Source organism: Parasteatoda tepidariorum, chromosome X1 (assembly GCF_043381705.1).
Source record: "Parasteatoda tepidariorum isolate YZ-2023 chromosome X1, CAS_Ptep_4.0, whole genome shotgun sequence".
NCBI lineage: Eukaryota > Metazoa > Arthropoda > Arachnida > Araneae > Theridiidae > Parasteatoda > Parasteatoda tepidariorum.
Genome location: NC_092214.1, coordinates 8,314,228 through 8,336,103, shown reverse-complemented (window position 1 = coordinate 8,336,103; position 21,876 = coordinate 8,314,228). Strand labels below are relative to the sequence as shown.

Sequence of the window (21,876 nt, the reverse complement as noted above, 5' to 3'; positions counted from 1 at the left end):
CCCCCCCCCCCCAGTGAGCCGCGGTAATATTATCAAACGTTGACAGGTCCGTGGTGATAAAAAGGTTGGGGAACACTGTTATAATGGCTTGCAATTTTCGAATTGGGCATTTTATTCCTCTTTTTTTTTTGTTTCCGTTGCTACTACAGTGTAACGTCCCATTTCCGGAAGGGTCGATTTCCCGGACACTTTTTAGCAATCAAAACAAACATTTCTTCATCTTCCCTTCTCCTTTAAAAAAAAAAACGAAGTCTTTTGACAGGTTTTTCCCCTTCTCAGCTACTAGAGATCTATGCATTGAACCCATAAATTAACAGAAAAGAGAACACAGAAGATCGACTAAAGATTATGACGTTCCTCCTCTGGAATGCAGGGAGGGGGAGATTTGTTTTCAAAAGAGCACAACTGAGTCCCCTCCCTCCCCCTTCTTTCCTATGCAGCTGGCTCGTAAAAGAGGCATTTCGTTGAACCTTTTTATTTGAGTGTCAGGGGAAGAAGAAATACTGTGAAAAAGGGTAAACATAGCAAATGTTAAAGTGGAGGGGGAATCCCCTTTAGTCACACAAGAAAAAATAAAGATAACCCAATCAGCATGCCACACCTTTATGCTTTCTTGATAGCCAATGATGGGAGAGAAAATAAGAATTTGTCACTACCCCGCCCTCAACTTGAATGACAAGTAAGGAGGAAATGAATTTTTCTTCTCCACCTACCCACCTTATTGAATGACGGGAATTTCCCCTTCTTGCTTGAATCGTTCTAGTTCAAAATGTCGGAGAGAGCAATTAATATTTTCATAACTGTGAATTTTTTTCATTTTCTATATTTATATTTAAAATAGCCATAATAATTATTTTTCTAATATTTTGTTTATGATTGATTAGATATCATTCTAATACTAAAACATTATTGCCCAAAAAATAATGTTTATTTATTTTCTGCTTCTTAGATTCAGATCATTTTAAGCTTTGTTTACCTTGGAGGTCAATTATACGGAAAAATCAAATATACGGACTTCGGGAAGTTCCGGCGATTCCGGATATGGGACTTTCCACTGTATTTATTTTCACTTTTCTTAAAAATATCTTAATTTTTTATACAATATTATTATAAAAAGCGAAATTCAAATGTGAGTTTTAAACTGTTTACTGTATTTGAGCTTTATTTCTAATTTTTGGTAGCTTAAAAAAATACCTAAAAAACTTTTTAAATTTTAACATTCCTAAAATTGCTAATACAGTAGGGAACCGATTATCCGGAACGATCGGGACCATCGCTATTCCGGATAACTGATTTTTCCGGTTTTCTGAATCGCTACAAAAAGCCGTTTTTTTTGTTAACCCCAACTAAAATAAATTTTTTTTTGTGGATATAATCTTAAAAAGAAGAAAAAACGATGGAGTAATACACTAATGATTATTTCCAAAATGATGGTAAGGTAAACATCTTTCAAAAAAGAAAGAAAAATCCTAAAATCTTATGAGGAAAAAAAAAATTTTTTTTTAAAAAATGGCGGGAAAATTTATTGAATTTCGTTCCGGTTTTTTGGTTTTCCGGTTTTCTGATTTCCGGATAACGGGTTCTGTACTGTAATTCACTAACTATAAATGTCCTTATGTTAATATTATACTACTCTTAATCCCAACTGAATGGTGAAGCTAATATTTAGCTATAATGTGTTTGTTTTATTTTAAATAATTTTAAATGCCATACAATTTATTTAAATAAAATATTTCATTTGCATTTATGTTGCTTGATAAAATATTTTATCTTTTTTTACTTTCATTCAAGAACATTACAGTTAATTTATTTTAAAATATACTATTTGTATTACGTGATGAGAATAAAAATAAAAAAAAAACATATCTTCTTCCCCATGTTTATATTTTTTTGGATAAAATAATTTTATTTATTTGCTAATTTTGATAAGAAGGAGATTTTTTTTTTAAAGTATCAGTTTTATTTTCCTCAGTTTTAAATGAAAATTATGTTTATAAGAATTTATTTTAATGCAACTACTTACTAATTTAACTGATAAAAAATAAATAAAAAAAGAAAAGAATTAACCCACTGGCGGTTTAGCGAATGGAAGAATGATTCTCCTCAATACACTATTTTCCTATTTAATAACATGGAAAAACCGGTTTTGCTATGTGGAGATAACTGCAGATAAAAATATGATCCAAAGCATAAACTTTTTGTCTCAAATTTCAAATGAATATTCATGTGAAAATTTCTAAAATTAAAATAATAAACACAATGTTGATAATGAAAATCCTAACGAGTTTGAGCTATTCTTTAAAATCAGCATTAAAAGAAAATTGCTTCCAATATTATACCGAAAGATTAAAAATAACCAAATTTTAAATATATTCAACTGTTTTCATGATACTTAAGCACTATTGACTAAAAATATTTTTCAACGTCATATTTTATAAAATTTTATCAATGCAAATATTATACCTGACAAATCAAATTTTTGTTAAAATGTTGCAGATCATTGTTGTTGACAAAGTAGTAAAAGAAATTACACACTACAGTAATTAAGAAAAAAAAATCCATAATAAACATAACTATTTCACAGCATAATAATTTTATTTAAAAACAAAACACACTGTAGTATAAATTTCATCCAATTGTAATTGCAATACATTACCTTCATTGTTTAAAATTAACGTCGATAACCTTCTGGTAAAACAAAAGTTAAAAATACTTAATTGTTATTAAATAAAAAAAAAATTTCATGACTTTAAACTGTTTGATACAGTTTGAGTTTACTTATCCAACTGTAAGTCTTTATTTGCTTGAAAATATATTTCTAAGCGATCATTAAATGCTTTTATGAAAAAATTCAGCATCAGTTAATAATGTATACACCACAAAAAACAGGGATGAACTTCACAAGTTTCCTTTTTTCTTCAAACTTCCAACATGACAACTTTCTGCCACAGCAGATTTAAAGTGGTCCTTGCTGAATATCCACACTAGGTAAATCATTCGCAGTAAGGATCAAACTAACAACTCCCAGCCTTTTATCAGAGCGTGCAATTTCCATTTGTAGTGTCCAACAGTTTCTTGATAGTAGATTTTCTTGAAGATGGAAAGTTGAAAATGAAGAAATTTAAGAAGAAAATAAATTAGATTTTACTATGGAAAAATGAAAAATGTAAAACTATTCTAAATGTAAACTATAAATGTATATGTATAAAATGTAATACTATTGTTAAAATGAAAAATGTAAACTAGCATATTCTGAACATTAAAAATTTATTAGAAACTTTAATTATTTAATTTGAAAATGTTTTAAAGAAATTGTAATATCCTTATAATGAAGTTCAATGGGTAAATTCTGGTATTGATACCAGCGTCAAAAAAATTTCTTTAGTGTCACACAAAAAATAACACAGTGAGAAGGAGATTAACTAAAAGAATTTAGCTCATAAGCACTCCCAAGCAAACTATCACATAATTTTAAAAAAAAAATAAAATTCAAATTGCAAAATCCTTTTATTAGACCTGAAAATAACTACTTGCTATGTGGCAAGTCAACAAAAAGAGTGCCGAACAGTATTAAATAAACAATTGCATATTTTAAAAATTTTTTAATGTAAAAGTACATGAATGTAAAAAGATACTATGAGAATTCAAAATCATAAATTTATGGTTGAAAAAACCATGTAGAAGGAGAATTCTTAAACAATTCACATATTACAAAGTTGTGATAAACAATTGCATATTTTAAAAATTGTTTAATGTAAAAGTACATGAATGTAAAAAGATACTATGAGAATTCAAAATCATAAATTTATGGTTGAAAAAACCATGTAGAAGGAGAATTCTTAAACAATTCACATATTACAAAGTTGTGATATATATATTAAATATATTTTGCCCCTCCTCCCAAATATTTTTACATAACATTCTTTAAAAGTCAGTATGCATAACTAAATTTTGTCACATTTTTTTTTTAATTGTTTAATTAAATTTTTAGTCTCAGATTATTTCTAATAGAAATGTATTTAAAAACTTTATTAAACAATTATTTATTAGACTAATTATTATTATTATAATTATTTAATAAATATTTATTAAAATAAAAGAAACATCACAGAAAGGGTCAAACTCAAAAGGTATAGCCCCGAGCAAAGATCTACATATTTTTTTTTAAAAAATTGCAAGTTTAAAATCTATTTGGCGATTGTAGTAAAATCTATTTGGCGACAGATCACGATACTGAAATATCCCCAAGATATTTAAATAAAAATTATTTAATTCGTTGTTTTACAATATTTTAGACATGAAATTTTAATACGATAACAATATTGTTAATATTAAACTTTAAACATTGTAGAATGTCATGGTTTTAACCGAGTTAAAAGTAGCACATTATTAATTTTCTAATTGTTTTAACTTGGCTAATTTGTTTACAGACAATTATTTTTATCTTTTTCATTGTTACCGAAAAACTTAGTCACAGTCGAATTACTTAGCAAACGTTGTTTTACAAGCATATTCTGATTAAATTACTGTACATATAAATCTTTAAAAATATTCCTTTATAAAAGCGAATCAAATAAATAGACCTCCAAAAATTTTGCAAATTATGCCTTTACAAACATACTAAAAACATAAAGATTAAACGAAAAAATAAAAAATAAGAATGTAAACTTTAGCACTTATTTACTCTAATTCACTTAAGTGTCACTTAGCCGGTTCTTCCTCTAAGCTCTTCAAATATATCACCCTGACTGAGAGTTAATTATTCTTTAGTTCATTACAGCTCTCATAGAGGACATCATACTGTCTTTTGTAGATCTTAAATTAGCATTATCAAATCACATTTAAATTAAAAATGAGAAGACAAGACTATTTTTAAAGAAACGATTTTATATTTCATAATTGTTGATAAAGATTTATGTTTGAAATAATTAAATAGAATTTTTTTTTTGGTATTAAAATAAAAGAACAGGATAGGTAAATTGTAAATATTTTATAGTTTAATATTTCAGTTATTAATTTCTATACATTTACATAAGAATGCCTGCGGTTTCATGCCTTTAGCCTTTCTCCCTTTAATAAAAATATTTTTTAAAATTCCCGTGATACTTTTCTTTGGAACTATGTTTAATGTAGTTTTCAGTTCCATATAGTTTTTTAAGTTAAAAAATTTTAATCTATATGAAAATCAAGAGAGAAACTAACGTACTTCCTTCCTCTATAACTTTCCACATGCTAATGGGGAAAGCATGTGAAGTGTTGCCATAGGTAGAGAGTTCTGCTCTCGCCACCTGCAGCCCATTTCGATCGCCAATGTATAGGCGCTCCAACTGCTTTAGTTATTTTTTTTTTTTGTTATAACTAATAAAAATGCTTTTATTCAGTCTTAAACTTACCTTTAGATTTAGCCTAATTTAGATGTAAAGAATTTTTTTTTAATCAATAAAGCGATAAGTACCGGTAAAAAAAATTTACTTCACGTTGCCTCTGAAATTGGACCGTTTTCGGACTGACAAGGCAAACAAAATTATCAATGGTTGACCGCGTAAAGCTAAGCTCAGATAGCGCTAGGGGTTAAAATTTGTCATAAGGTTTCCGGGTTTAATTCTATGTTATACTATGTTAATAATTTCCATTCGAGCAATCACTTTTTGACACTTTTGATTTACGCCGATTCGCAGGCCGAGTTGTTCATCGTTTTTTCAGTATTTATCACTACGAAATTCCAAATATTTTTTTTAAATCCTGCTCTTTTTAATCAGATTTTATAAATCACTCAAATTTCAAGTAGCAGTAGCATATTTTAATATTAATTTTTTAAAGAGTGTTGATTCCACCATGCATCCATGTCAATCGATTTTTGGGAGTTATTACTATGAATTTTCAAGGGATTTTTAAAATCTCGATGTTTTAACTCATTATAACGTACCACGAACTTCGAATCACACATTTGAATAATGACTTTATATGGCACACTCGATTAGCGAAGATCCTACAATAAACCCATGTAGTTTTATTGCCGCGTTTTTTACTATCGATTTTAACGTAATTTTTAAAACCTTGATATTTCGTTAAGATTATTTGTCCGATGAATTTCGAACCACGCACTTCAAGAATAATTTCTTTGGGCTCTCGATTAGCGACGATTTTACCGCTTATTCATCGTATTGACTCTTATAGCTTGGAATTTTCACATGACATTTAAAATTTTGATTTTTTAAAAATTTAAATCAATTCGTATGGGGAATTTCGAATTGTGCAAATTAAAGAATCACTTTTAGATGCTTTCGATTTGCGCAATTTTATTGTATTTCCACATAGTTGTATTCCAACAGTTATTGCTACTATTTTTCAAACACACAACTAATTTTGAAAATTAAAATGAAATATAATTCATATTAGTATAGTTTCCTCATATCTATTTAGTAAAGTGAATGTTAGGAAAAAGCAAATATTTGAAATGGATAGGAGGCAAGTTATTATTATATCTTGCAATTGCAGATTTTAAAAAGTGACCTTGACCTATCAACTTGGATTGTTTTCAATAAATGGAGTTAAAAATTATTTTACCCATTGAAAAATACGTTTCAGATGAAACAAAAAAACTTATGCTTTTTTACAATTCAAAAAAAAAAAAACTAGAATTAAAAATCTAAATAATAAATAAGCCAAGAAATTTTTTTTTTGCATAAAATTAGCTTTGGATAAGCTATTTTAAAAAATGGGTGCAATAATTTTTACAATTTGTATTTAGCTTTAGAAAATGTAAAAATAACGCATGGGGAGCATAATTTACACCATTCGCCTGCAATTGGGATCACTGTCTCTAAATTGCAGCAAGGGTTAGTTTTTAAATTATATCTATTGTTACAGATATGAATTTCCAAAAAATCTAAAGACATTAAAGGGTAAATTTATTCAGAGAAAATAATTTTTCAATATCGTTTAGTAATTAATACAAGGGTGACATTTATTAATTTGCATATCTCAAGTATTTGCACTTAAGTAAAATTACAGATTTCAACATTCTTAAGGGTGATGTTTTTATTTTATTTTTTGGCTCACTATACACCAACATAAAAATTTAGTAAATTTAAATATTTTTCAAGCAGTTAAATATGCTAAATATTGTTTGTATCATCTTTCTTTAAAATAACGTACCTTAAAAGAAATTAATTGCTACTAAAAGTACACTTATTGCCTTAAAAATTTGTGCACTAAGAAAGAGTAGTCAGAATGGAACGGAATTTTGCATATGTAAATGCTACGTTGATATAAATGAGTAATTAAATACTCAAAGCAAACTGATCATTTATTGCAGATAAAAAAAATACAAATGAATGGAGGATCTTAGTATCCTGTTGGGCCACCTCTAGAGTTAATGAATAACAATAAGTTCAGGCATTGAGGCATACAAGTCCTTTATTATGTTCTGCACCATCTATACCACAGTGGCTGTAAACACATCTCGAATTCGAATAAACTAGGTGGCTGTATAACTTGCTGTCCCAAGGGATCCCAAATATGCAAGATGGGTGACAATCCTGGAGATTAAGCAGGCCAGGGAAGCATAGTATTGTGGCAGGCTTTTGACACCCATGCTGAGTGTAACCAAGCATTATCCTGTTGAAAAATGGCTCCTGGGAGTCCTGCAATGAGTAGCAACATTTGCAGAACTAAGAAACTTTATGGGAAAATTTCAGCGGTATGTAAATTTATGTCTTAATGTATGATTCTCCATTTAGTTAGTTTTTAAAGTTATTTTCCACACCACGACATGTGAATGATTCAAAAGACCACATCCGACACTTTGTTCTAGTTCTGTTATGGTAAAGATTTAAAATGTTGGCAAAATTCTGCAAGATTTAGCTTTTGACTATTTCCCACTCAATAAAATATTTTGCAAAAAATTATAGTAGTTGGTAGTCTTGCGTACGCTAGAGTTCAAATGGCTGTGGATTGATAAAAGGGGTAATTGTGAGTCTTACGCGATGTCACCCAATATGCCAGCTGTATTGGAATGCAACCAAATAGAACCAGTCTACTTCAGTGACAAATCTAGATTTGAAATGGGCAGTGCCGATAATCGGGTGTGTGAAGACCCAGTAGTGAACGCCTCAATCCTGCTATGTTGTACAGCAGCACACTGCTCCTATAGCTGGTGCGATGGAATAGGTGCCATCACATGACATGCAATAGCCCTAATATTAATTCACAGTGCCACGACAGCCCAGCAGTACGTTTGTGACATCCTTCAATCACACATTTTTCCACTCATGGTAGGCTTTCAGGAGCCTTTTTTTAACAGAAAAATTCTGGGCCACACGTAACAAGGGGGTCACAGACTGTCTCCACCACATTACCACCCTTCCTTAACCTGCTTAATCCCCAGATTTGTCCCCGATCAGGCATATCTGGCACTAGTTGGGACGTCAAGTTAAGACAACCTCAGAGTCCAGTCAAATTAGAGGAGTGTTTCAGCAACTGTGGAATAAGATGCTGCTGAACATTAAAAGGAACTTGTATGCTTCAATGCCCATCTGTAGTGCATCATGCTAGAGGTGGTTCAACTAGGTAATAAAAATTCCTTTGCATTCTGCGAAAATTATAATTTTGCTTTGAATTTTTAATCACTTACTTCTAACAACGCTATATTTATGAGAGTAAAATTTCGCTTCATTGAGACAAATCTTTTTAGGGGCATTTTTATTGTCATTGCATTTTCTTGGGTCTTATGACATAAGATTGTAAAAAACATTAAGTGATAAACTTTGACTAGTGAAAAAACATAGTCAATAGTGTTCAAAAAAATATTTATTTTATTTCAGAAGATGTATAACAAATTACAACATTACTATACAAGAAAAGAAGAATTATCCATTTATTTCATCAGTATTTGGAAAATTGAAAAGAAAAATGGAAGAATTGTTTTCAGTTTTTTTCATTTCTTCTTTTTCTTCATTACAGTTTTTGATACTCTTATGCAGAAAACGACTTCCTTGTATTTTTTCAACAGGAGCAATTTTATGTTTCTTCATCTCTACACAAATATAGTAACAATTATATTACAAAAACATTTTTTATGGGATAACTTTAGCATATTAACTTAAATTTAAATAAATCTGAAACACTTTAGTGATTTTAATGATACAGACTAGTTTATGATTAAATACAAAATAAGGACACAAAAATTCAGTGGTTAGTTTTGAGTACAATATATGGAAATATTAACAGACTATTAAAAATTGCAAGAAGGGAAGGGTGCAGAGTGAGAGGGATGCAAAATTTCTCAATAACTTTAAAACTAATAATCATAATATTAAGTATTCTTTTAAACATATTTAATAAGTTAACAAAAATTTTTTAATGAATTTTCTAAATGTTAGGGAGAATAATTGAGCTTAGTGGAGGAACATGAAAAGCTACATAACAATACTCTAAACCAGTGTTTTCCAAAGTGTGATGGTGCAAAGTCTTTCCAGAAGAACCACAAGGTAGTTTTAATTTTTAAGAAACATCTGTTACTATTTCAGGAAAAGTTGCAAGAGTAAGCCTTATCAGAACATTTTCTATAATGAGTGAGTTTTGAAATTCTTAAGTATGGGTGGTCTTCAAACTTTAGAAAGGAAATAAGTGGTAAAAAAAGTGTTAAAATAGAAATCATACCTAATTCAATTCACTAAAAAAACATCTATTAAAACTTGTACTGGAATTTTAATTTCCTTAATTGAAATATGGAATAAAAAGTGATAAGGAATGTAGACTGAGTCAACCCATTTAAACGTTTGGTAAGTAAGGGGCGTAAAATGATACATCTCTATTAACTCCCACGAGAATTTTGATTTTGGCTGTTAAAGATTGATCAAGGATGATAGCCTCAACTAGCTGTAGGAGGTTGAGGGGATTGAGGTTTACTGGAAGACAGAAGAAAATGCTTAGCTTAGTTCCAGATCTTTCAGTTCAGTAAGTGTTTAGCTTTGATGATGATCTGTTTTATACAGTCAAACAAGTATAGTGAACTCCCGAATATAGTGAACGAAATGTTCGGTCCCGTGCCTTGCTATAAGCGGATAATGTTATTTTTTGTGGATATAGTGAACCAAAAAAGTTAGGAAGTTGGATATAATGAACTTTTTTCTGTCTTCAACTGATTTTTTTGTAATAATTTTGAAATTTCTACTTTAAAAAAAAATGCATATACAGGTTTTCAATACCATCTATAGAGGGGAATGTAGCGATAAGAATTTTTTCTTGTTTGCTTCTTTTATCTCACTTTCCCATCCCATAACAAACAAAGCAGATGTTTCCAACCCAGGCAGACGATGCCCCTGTAAGGTGTCAGACAGATCAATCTAAATTTTATGTCAGAGGGTATGAGCAATTATTCATTATTGGTTAAAGGGTTGGACACTAATGTGTGTTGATAAGGCCCTCATTTCAACTCCTTTTTGCTCTCAGTTCAGCTTAAAAAATCCTGCAAACAAGTGTCTCAAATTTAACTATGGCGAGCAGTAAACGTAAAATGTTCTCCATCGATGATAGAAAAATTGAAAATGGATGCAATCAAGCTGATATTTGCAGGGAATATAAACAATCCAAATCTGTAGTTTGTAACACATGGAAAAATAGGCAATTCATAATTTTTGCTCATGAAAAAAATTTAGATGGCAGAAAAAAGTTGAGAAAAGCAGATCACAAGGATGTTGAAGAAGCATTACTGAAGTGATTCACCAATCGAAGTTTTTAAACAAGTGTCGATGAATTTGCTAAGCGATTTTATGAGACTGCTTTTATGTGCTCGAATGGCAGGTTAGACAGGTTCAAAAAGCGAAATAACAGAAATTCAGGAAAAATTATCTGAGAGTCGGGAAGTTTTTCCATATCTGATATTGAGGATTGTTCATCGGCTAAAGATTACTAATTTTTTTTTTGTACGCAAGACAAAGAGTAATGGAAAATAACAAACTTTTTGCTACGACATAATATTTTTCAGTCATTTATTTGACCAATGTGTAATAAAAGGGAGGAGTTTGGGAACCATTAGTTAAATTGCCTGCGTAACAGATATAGTGAACAGAAATTTCGGTCCCTTGAAGTTTCACTATAGCGGGGTTTGACTGTATTAGCAATAAACAGTAAAATTACGGACAATTCCTCAGTTAGTAATGTCAAAAATGTCATAAAACTTATTTACAGCTTGGTTTTACATCTGGAGAGTTTAATGGTGAAGAGAGACCACAATGCGTACTGTGTATGAAAGTATTGGCAAGAGACTGTATGCTTTCAAATAAAATGAAGGGCCATTTGGAAACTAATCGCATGTACATGGTTAGAAAACCACAAGAAATTTTTTTAAAGGAAGGTAAAAGAATTCAAACAGAAAAAAAAAAATTTTTTCATGCCAGCTTCAATAGCGAAAAATGCTTTTCTTACTCTCACAAGGCGGCTTATCAAATTACCAAATGTAAGAAATTCCATTATCATTGCAGAAATACTTATTCTGTAGGTTACATTTATTCTGCTAAAATGCTACTCATCTAATACAATTAGTTGCAGGATTCAACAAACGACAGAAGACATTAATAATTGATTGAAGAAATAAAAGACACTAAATTCGTAATGCAAAAAAAAAAAAAAAACGAATGAAGGTGCAATCAAAAACAATATCTTCTGCAATTAAAGAATGTTTTCTAATATTGCATGGATTTTTAACACCAAAAAAACCTTTTTAAACAGCACCTATCATAGCTAGCCATATTGTTTGGTACGATTTTCCATATGAAAACTTGGATAATTTGATCTGAAAACTTTGGTAACATATTGGATTCAAGATCTTTTTAACATCAATGCTTTCTCTGAATTTCATTCTTCTTCAGAAGAAAACCTATTGAGCTGTCTTGCACCAAGAGTTTCTAAGCAAAATTTGCCAGTATAAAGTTAGCAGAATTTTGGATTTTAATAAAAGATTATTATTCATTAAGTGATAAACCCCTGCAATTAATTCTATTTTCTACATTTGTGCAAAGCTAAGTTTTTGGCCGTCACTGTAATAAAAATAAATATCTAAGTTAAATGTGGGAACAGAAATGAGGGCAACAGTATCTGGTTTAATTGCACAATTTGAAAAATTATGTAATGAACTGCAAGTGCATCTATCCCATTATTTAAAAAAATATAAAATTATTGACAAATAAAGGAATGATATTATTGTATTGCACATAAATGAGTTTCATTTATTTTTATCTCATATTTGTAAAGAGTCCCACTAGATGGGGAACTACTTAAAGATTTTATTTGAAAAAGATCATTGTGACTCAAAAAAGTTCTGGAACCATTGCTCTAAACTAAATTGGAATGTTTAAATTCTTCATAACAAGTAGATTTCATAGCTAGCATACAAAAATATTACAAATAGAAGATCATTTATTTTGATTAAAATTCAAACATTTGGCAACATTGGAATAGAATATGTGTTGTTACTCATAATTTACAACCTAGCTGAATTAAATGCTTAAGTTTTGAGTAGGATGGTGAGTTGTGATCCAGAGATCTGAAAATGGCTTCCTGTGGCAAATGAGCCCATCCCAAATTAAGTAACAAATTTTAATTTTTTTTTGTCAGGGAAAAAATAATTAATTGAAATGTTTATTCATCACTTTAAAATAAAATGTTTCAAAAAATTTGAAAAAAAGTGTAATTAAAATAGATTAATAAAACAAAAAAAAAAATGATTGAAGAATTTAACTAGAACACATGAAGAATTTAAACAGAATAGTTGTATTAAAGAATAATTTCTTAATTATTTAAGTCTGTGTTTGCAAGTAAAAACAATTTCCATGTTTTTATAATTCTCAATGCTTTTAAAGTCAAAATTAATTATGACCAAGGAGCATTTCTTACTGCAGAAAAGAATTGACAGAAATTTAGTCTGGTTAACATAAAAACTTCAGATCAAAACAGAGTTTTGAAAGTAGATTTTATGATTGAAAGAATAAAAATATTTTTTCATTAACTCCCTTCTTTTTCAATGAAGAATATTGTCAATCTGCAGTGTTAACATCGAAATTTTAAAGCTGCAATGGTTAATTAGGAATAACACGGTTAAACCTTTTTTTCTAAAGCCATGTGTTGCATGGTATGTCCATCAAATATTTTTGAAGGTTTTGCTAAAAATATCTGATCCTCATTTATTTGGGAAATTATTTTCTCTCAGATTAATTTAGGAAAAATAAATATTGTTCAACACTCACTGACCTTAAATTGCTGAAAATATTAAAAGTTTCTTTAATTAAATTTAAATTTTTTTTTCTTGTCTTGCTGCATGTATAACTGTTGTTTTTCATTGTGAAAATGTAACATATTTGAATTTTTTATTTTCTTTACTTATATAAGTGAATTTGATTTTTTTTATTCAAATTTAACTCTGAAATTTCTCAAAATAGGAACTTAATGATCTAAAAAAATAATTTAGATAATATTATTGTAGCTCACAATAAAAAAAACATTTCAAACGAACAGGTCACTTTTTTTCTGTATTATTTAACAATGTTAAATTTATTCATACTTTCTGCACAGATATATATATATGGNATATATATAATATTTAATTTTTAAATTGTAGTTAGGTAAAGGTAGATTACTTACTACAGAAATGGATTATTAAATAGAATTGTCTCTTCCAATCTAGTTTAAAATATTCAAATCTGGTCAGCAGTTTATACAATTTACTATAAGTCATCAGAAACCCCTTTACATTAAAGCAGTTTCTTTACTTTTCAATTCAATTAAGAAAAAACTCTATGAAATCTTTGCCTGTCAATCAGTTTGCTTAAGGGGATGCATTTACTTCAACAAAATTTCAAACAGGTCAATGAGAGCACTTTTTCATTGAGATTATACAAAATGAATAACATTTTTGAAATAACTGCATGTAGCCTAAAACTTTTTCATAGAACAAGCTGTTAAACTTTAATAATCGAGAATCTTCGCAAAATAAACAGGGTAGTTTTAACTGTCAAAAGCAGATGAACTATTTGAGATGTCAAAACATTTAAATTACTCTTTGTCATCAAGAAACTGATAATAAAACTTTTTTTTTTCATTTAAAAGCTTGGTAATTCACATTTTATATTTAAAAGTTGACTACAGTTTTTTTTTTTAAAAAAAACCCTGAAATCCAAATGTCTTCAAAATATCACTTAACATTCATATCCCTTAAACTTTTTTTTTTTTTTAAGTTGAAAGAGGTCATATTTCTATATGATATATAATATGGTCTATAGACCATATTACACACCATCTGTACAATAACTTTATCAAATTCAAACTAATTATTTCAAAGAAGATTTTTTAAAATTTCTAGAGTAATTATGCTCCTCAATCACTAAAAAAAGCCTAAATGCATGAATTTAAAAAACATATGAAAGTGTTCTGATAATAAAATAAACGAAACAAATATGCCTGATAAATCAAGTTGGATGATTATGATGATTAACCTCAATAATCTATCTATTTATATATATATGTACACATTTATAAACAAATGATCATGTATACCATTTTTTTTAAATTTTAATTTTTCTATCATTATAGGTAATGTTAATAAAAAAAGACACTAGCATACAAATCTATAATTAATTTAGATTATACAGATAACTACTAACAAACAGATACAGAAGATCGAGATAAAATTTTCTGTAGAATATTCCTAGCCAGCAGAGTCGCTAGTAATGTTCTACCTAACAAACTAGCTAAGGCTGGTTCAAACTTATAGTAACCTTTCCCAGCTTAGAACTTTCATTCCAACCAATTAAACACATCAACCAATTAAAAAACCAGTTAAATCTAAAATAGCTTTTGTTTGAAAAATTTACAAAATATGTATATGCTTAGCTAAGCATATACATGGGGTTCCTTGTTAATGAAGCTTGTTCTGCAGGCTCTGCATAGTTTTTAGAGAAACATCTACATTCTTTTGAATCGTGGAATTCTCAGACATCCACATTATGTGGACTTGGTGACATGACTGGTGATCACTTCTATACTAGCCCTGGATTTATTGACATTGCATATAGAAATTTTACAGAGAATGACTTTTCCTTTAGTTCTATAATGGCAAACGAGACAGAGACTGATGGTTTAAAAACTAATGCCCAGCATAGGACAAAAAAAAAATCAATAAATCAAAAGAAAAATGAGCCTACGTTGTTTCAGCTGTTTCATTTCATCTTGCATAGAAGTTCGATAATCCCCACAGGTCATGCGCATTACTTGCCTTTTTTTAATTAGAGGAGTCTTCTCATTAGCTAATACTTTTAATGATTGTAACAGAGATTTGGCTGTAAAAATTGTAAAACACAAAATTAAAACATGCTTATGGTACATAAAAAAGGTACAAGGGGGGCAAAATAAAACTGGTTTGGAAAATATACATAAAACAGTGTTTTCATCATAGAAAAAAAAATGGGTGAGAATTTCTCACCCTTTCTCAAAAACAGGGTGAGATTTCAAAAAGTTAAGTGAGATTTCTAAAAACTAAAAAAACACAAAAACTCTTGAAAAAAAATCATTTCTTTAATTATAATACATTTTTAACGTCTTCTATTTTTTAAAGCATTGAATATTTTTGGTGCATCATCATAGAAGATTTTGCCTTTACAAGATATTTGTCCATCTTACATAAGTGCATAAAAAATTTGANTCCGAATAACTATAATAATTGGAAATATAATGAAAGATCCAGGAAGAAAAGTGAAACGGATTTTATTCTAAATGGCGTAATTAGAAGCTTTTTTCAAAATGCAAGAAATTCACGAATTTTGAAATTGATTTATAGAATGCGCGAATTTCTCCCGGTAATCTTTTTTTAATGCGAAAAAAAGAAACAAATATGCGAGATTTTTGCGTTCTCGCGCTGTAGTGAAAACACTGCATAAAACTTGATTTCCATGCCAGTTTTATTTTGCCCATCTTGTATATAAGCATATAACAAATCAACATTTCAGATATAGGTCAGGCCATCACAGTGAGTTTTTTCTACCATAAATGAAACTAAAATAAAGAGACATAATAATTTTAGTAACCTAATAAGTAATATACAAAAAATTTTAAAAGGAAAAGAAATAAAAACATGATTATTTACTGTAAATTTAAGTTATTGAAGTAAAATTTTTTTACTAGAAAAGAATACTTTTTCAATACAATGAGTTTCATAAAATATGAAAGTTTCTGATTTTTTTCCCTTCCTGATCAGTTTCACATTTTATTCCATGCAAAACTCCAAGATGAAATCTCTTTTAATAAATAACAGTTAATAATTAAGTAATAATTTTGTATTAATTATGTAGTTTGATTAAAAAATAGCAAAAAAACTGTTGGTTTTTTTTTAAAAAAAAATCTTGACTGTTGCGCAGATGAAAAAAAAGCATAGAAATTCAATTAATTAAGTACCTAATCTATCATATTATTTTATCTTGTATTTCTTACAGATGAGGATGCAATAAGTTAGATTGACAGACATCTGAAATACAGCTTTTCATCTTTAAATTAATTTCATGTCAAAATGTAAAGCCTAATTAATTTCAGTATACCTAAAATCACAAAAATGAGTAAAATTGACCATGAGTGACATACACCATCGCTTTAATATAAAACTTTGTATTTGTAATTTGACTATATTGACGTATTTAATGCTAAATAAGGTACTATAACAAAATTTTAGATGAATAATTTAACTATTTTTAAATTATAATCACTATTAAAGGTTAATTTATGACATTTATAAAAGACTTATATGACTTAGCTGTTTTACGTTGTCAAATAGTTATAAATTCAACTAAAGAAAAAAGAGATTTTATTCACTTACCATACATCTTTTTGTACACGTTAGAAGCAATTTTTACACTATCTTTCTGTATGAGACTTGCATTTTTCACAAATTGATTGCATTTTCCATAAAAAGTGTGTATTTTTTAAAGAAAAGTTTTTTTTACATATATTCCTCCTCCCCCTATTTACAGCCCTATAAAATTTTTGTTCCAAGCAATTTATGACCAGAAATCAGAAAAAAGGGTGTTTCTGTGGATATTCGATATTTCTGAAATAGGGACAAAAATGCTCAAGGCAATTTAAAGAAGCTAAAAGCATTTTCCCCCAGTGTAAAATGAGGCTGCTATTTGAAAACTCTGTGGATGGTAGTTGCGAAAACGGGGATATTTCATCAGTCAAAAGAGCGTTTTATTGCTCTTTTGGTTAGAAAAGTGAAGAGTAACAATTATTTTATATTTGTAAACACTTCAATTAGATTTTGAAAAGTGTCCGATAATGTAAAAAATAAAATAAAATTATTTTAGGCTTCAGAGGGCCCCAGCTCCGAATAAAACTTTAAAATAAAAAAGTGGGATCTGGGGGCCCTTGCCATCTCAGGGCCACAAGTTACAGCTTATTTAGCTTATACGTAAATCCGGCCTTGTATTCAAACATAAATTTATAGCATGCAATCATTTACTACTGCTAACTCATAAAAAAAGACAACTGTACCACAAAGTTTTAAGAGGCATGGATGAAAATTTTAAAATTTGCTTTTTTTAAAAAAAGTACTTTGTGAAACTATTGTTTTTGTTAAAGTTGAATTTGTGAAAGTACTGTTTGATCGAACGGTGAATTTGTGAAGGTACCGCTAAACGGTAGTAAATCTGCCCTGAACAGACCCCTGTAAATATTAAATACTGTAAATTTAACTTAATTTGTGTACCCTGCAAATTTAAAATACTGCAATTTCATCTAAACCAAGTGATTAAGAAAATAATTTAAAAAATAATTAAAAATAAGTTAATAAAATATAATAAATTGATGAAAAGAATCTTAATAAGTGCAAAATTGCACAATATAGAACAATTACGATCACGTCATGACATTTAATCAGAACTTGATTTCAAATACTTAAATGTTATTAAATCAATTAATTAAACAACTAAAAATCCTTACAATATTAAAAAAAATTATTAAAAATAATTAAATAGAATAAAATGAATCTCATTTTGAGAATATTTGTACTACTCAAAATTATCCTATCTTATCCTAAAAAATATTAAAAATTATTAAATAGAATAAAATAAATCTTATTTTCAGAATATTTGTACTGCACAAAACAATCAAAAACACATCCCATTTCTTATCACTAATTTTAAATATCTGAAATTTTAAGCTATGAAATGATAAAAGCTTTAAAATAGGTAACTTTTAAATAAAAAATAATCTCATTTTCCACAAAATTATAGCATAAAATTATTGCAAATACATTATTTCTTATATAATTAACTTATATTAACCCAGTTTTAAATAAGTCAAATAATTAAAAATTATTAAAATAAATGTTAAGTAGAGAATAAATAAACAAAAATGATCTCTATTTAAATCAACAAAAGAAAAAAAAAGCTGGGAAAAACCAGCATTTTCCATTGATCCATGTATTCATCAAGTTGCATCATTTTACTTGAACATCTCTAATTTTGAAATAGTACATTTTGGAGATTAAAAATAACAAAGTTGACCTTCAGCTGAAAGTGGGGATAAACTTGATTTTTAAGGTAGATAGTTTAAACATTTCACCCCCACTCATTCATTTTAGAGAATGACTTGCATGTTTAAGTTTAACTGTTTTCTTCTTTACACCTGCAGCAGGAGAAAGGGGGAAGAGAAATCGTTCTTTCCAATCGTTATGGTTATGAGAAAGGAATTCGCCAATGGCAATTTTGGTTGAAAGAGAGAACATCTGTTGCATTATTGTTACATTCTTGCAAACTATTTTTCGCCTGCATTATTAATTCTTTAGATTATTATTGATCTTTAATTATAAAAACAGATCACTGCAAAAGATTAAGAAAAATTATGAAATTTCTGAGAATTAATTAAGCTCATGTAGTAAAAAAGAATCATCAGATAGGTGGGATTAAATTAGATATGGTGCACATACCAAAATTTAATGTTTTAAATTATAAATGCCATGGTGTATTTCCACAAAATTATAGAAGAAAGAATTCTAGAAAAATGCTAATATAACCTTTTTAAAAATTTTTAAATTAGTCATTCAATCCATTTAAAAATAACAGATTAATTTATTTTGTTATTTTTAGGGGTAAAGAAGTTCAAAAATTTAATTTATTATTGTTTTGCTTACTATACCATGTAATCTAAAAAAAGTCTCTGGATTTGAATTTCTGAAATTGGCAGGTCTGTTTCATTTGGTAGGTCTGCTGCGCTTTTCACTTAAATAAAATTATTTTCACAAAAAACAATTCACTTATAAGTCACTCCAATTACACCACATTTTCATTCTGTATATCCAACACATATTATAACAAGTACCTTGCTTTGGATTCATATTTTTCACTTGAAGTTTTTGTTCTATATTTTTTATGCACCAAAATACTTGTTCCTCAAGTGAAAATTCTTCCTACAAAAAGAAAAAAAAAATCATGAAGTTTATATTATATTTTATAAGCTATGATGAACTGAAAACTTCAACTTAAATGTTTAGAATATTTATCAAAACAATAAAAATATTCTTACAATTTTATAACTGCATACCATAACTATGACTGGAAAAAGATTGAAATTTATTTGGTTCACAAGCAAGATATGAGATTTATATTTGATGAAATGTGTACCTTTGAAAAATAGTTGACAAGTATTGAGGGGGGGAGGGAGGTGACTAAGTTTATTCAATCAATAAATTTATACAGTGTAGTAAAATTGTTTTCTTAGAGATGAGAAACATAACATTATATAAATAAAAGGACAAGCCGTCACTCACTTATTCCTAATTTTGCCACTTCTTATGAAGTTGGAAAGCTAAATTTAGATCATGTGTTCTTTATGAGTAGGGTTCAAACTAGTAGGGTGACAATTATCACCAAATGTTCTACAAAAGTCGCTAAAATCATAAGCAAGGGCGGAAAAATTTGCAATCTTAAAATTTGTTTGGAATTTACAAAATATGCATAGCAACCATTTTGTAACAAATGCATAATTGAAATTTGAAGACTAGATGAAATAGAGAATTGTCTAGAGTGGTTTGTCTAGATTTTTCTGAAAGGTATTTATTTTGTGAAAATTTAGACATAATTTGTGAAAATTAAAAATAATATTAAAAAATCAACACAAAAATATGGATTTATTCGTTTCTTACGAAACACAAAAATAAAATTTTAAAAAAAAAGTATTTTGTGAAATTATTGTTTTTCTTTTGTTGATTTCCAAAGTTGAATTTGTGAAGGTACCCTAAGCAGTAGCAAATTTGGCTTGGACAGACTCTTTAACTATTAAATTAAAGTTTCAATTAGCAAACCATAATTTTAATTTAAAATTGTGTTTTTTTTTCTCTTGATTTTTCAGGGTGGCCACTCAAATCAGATTTCAAATTTCCCTGATTTTTCCAGGTTTTCCAGTAAAAATCATAAAATTTCCAGGTTTGCGTGTTACTTTTTTCTTATTAAGTATAGGTGGGTACAAGAAAGGTGTCAATATTATAAAGTAATTTATTTAAAATGTTATTTGTAATATACCATATTGAATAGATTGATAGATATATATTGCTTCAGATCGACATTGCTTTTAATGAATAAAAGATGTTTCAAAGTGTTAAAAGTAGTCTTTGTACAAATGTATCAAATACAAATTACTGAGTGACCCAAAAAACCTAGGATAAGCACTGTTTAATATATTTTTATTAAGCAAAAGAAAATAATTCCAGGTGATTATACATCAGTAAATATTTATATTTATTTACATTTCAATATATAGCCATTTTATACTTAATTTTATTCAAACAGTGCTCTTAATAAAATTCATTGACATAATTTTCTTTAAACTAATATCTAAAGTCAAATGTTTAAATAATGTTATTTGTTTTGAATTAGCGCAATTGTTTTAAGAGATATTCAGCACTGGCTAAGGCAAAACTGTCAAATTTCTTGTTGCATATTCTATGGAAAAACACTAGGTAAAACTTTTTAAATTTTATTTTTTATTTTTTCGTATTAGAAATTAGAATATTTAAAGAATTCCAATCTAACCACATGGTTTCTTTGTTTAGATAAGTTTTTGTTTTTACAACTGGGCAATTCCATGGTGTCAGACATAAAAAATGAACATGAATTTCTTAGAAAAACTATCTTCTAAAACATAAGTTTATAATCATAAAATTTTTATATTAAATATTATTACATCATAACTAATTAAAACACAATTAATTTTATAAAAATTTATTATAAGTTCAAATTAAATGGATTAAATTGTGGGTGTCGGATGTAAATCGCAGGAAAACAAAAATTGATTACTCATTTACAAATTGTCTGAACACTGTGAATTTGTTTGTAATTTAAATGTAAACTTGACTGAATTTTGATAATGACATTTGAATAAAAAATGCAGTGCTATGTATTCAGTGCAGTTCTTATCTAGTAAAATTTGAAATATACAAGATCTTTAATAGTGATGATATCATTAAATCTATTAAAATAAGTAGAATAATATGGGCCGGGTAGTGAGAATAATCCCAGAACGAACAGAGTCTTTAATGCAACCCCCTCCAATAAAAGGCCAAGAGGAAGGTCCAAAAAGAGACTGTGTGGATGAGGATTTTCTGAGGAAGGCTCACAAAGGGCTGCCGTGCCAATGCTGATGATAATAAAATATGATATATAATTTTATATTTTTTACTTCAGTGACTGACATAATTTTTTCAAGATAGATATAAATTTTAGTTACTGATAATTATTATAATGACTTAAAATTATTTTAATTTTAGTCTCAATACTATGAACATTATTTTTCAATTAAAAAGCTTCTTTAAATTTAAATTGTCTAATATTTTCTGTT

General features: G+C 28.3%; 1 protein-coding gene across 1 annotated transcript in view; it reads right to left on the bottom strand.

The window, feature by feature from the left end:
- Positions 1–8,793: 8,793 nt before the first annotated feature.
- The window catches only part of LOC107448371 (UPF0488 protein C8orf33 homolog), a 20,474-nt gene continuing 7,391 nt past the window's right edge, over positions 8,794–21,876 (bottom strand). The window contains exons 2-4 of the mRNA XM_016063536.3: positions 19,363–19,450; positions 15,201–15,335; positions 8,794–9,037 (exon numbers count right to left, since the gene is read on the bottom strand). Of these exons, the coding sequence (XP_015919022.1) occupies positions 8,871–9,037; positions 15,201–15,335; positions 19,363–19,450 (390 nt within the window). The 3' untranslated portion in view covers positions 8,794–8,870. The remainder of the gene's footprint in view (positions 9,038–15,200; positions 15,336–19,362; positions 19,451–21,876) is intronic.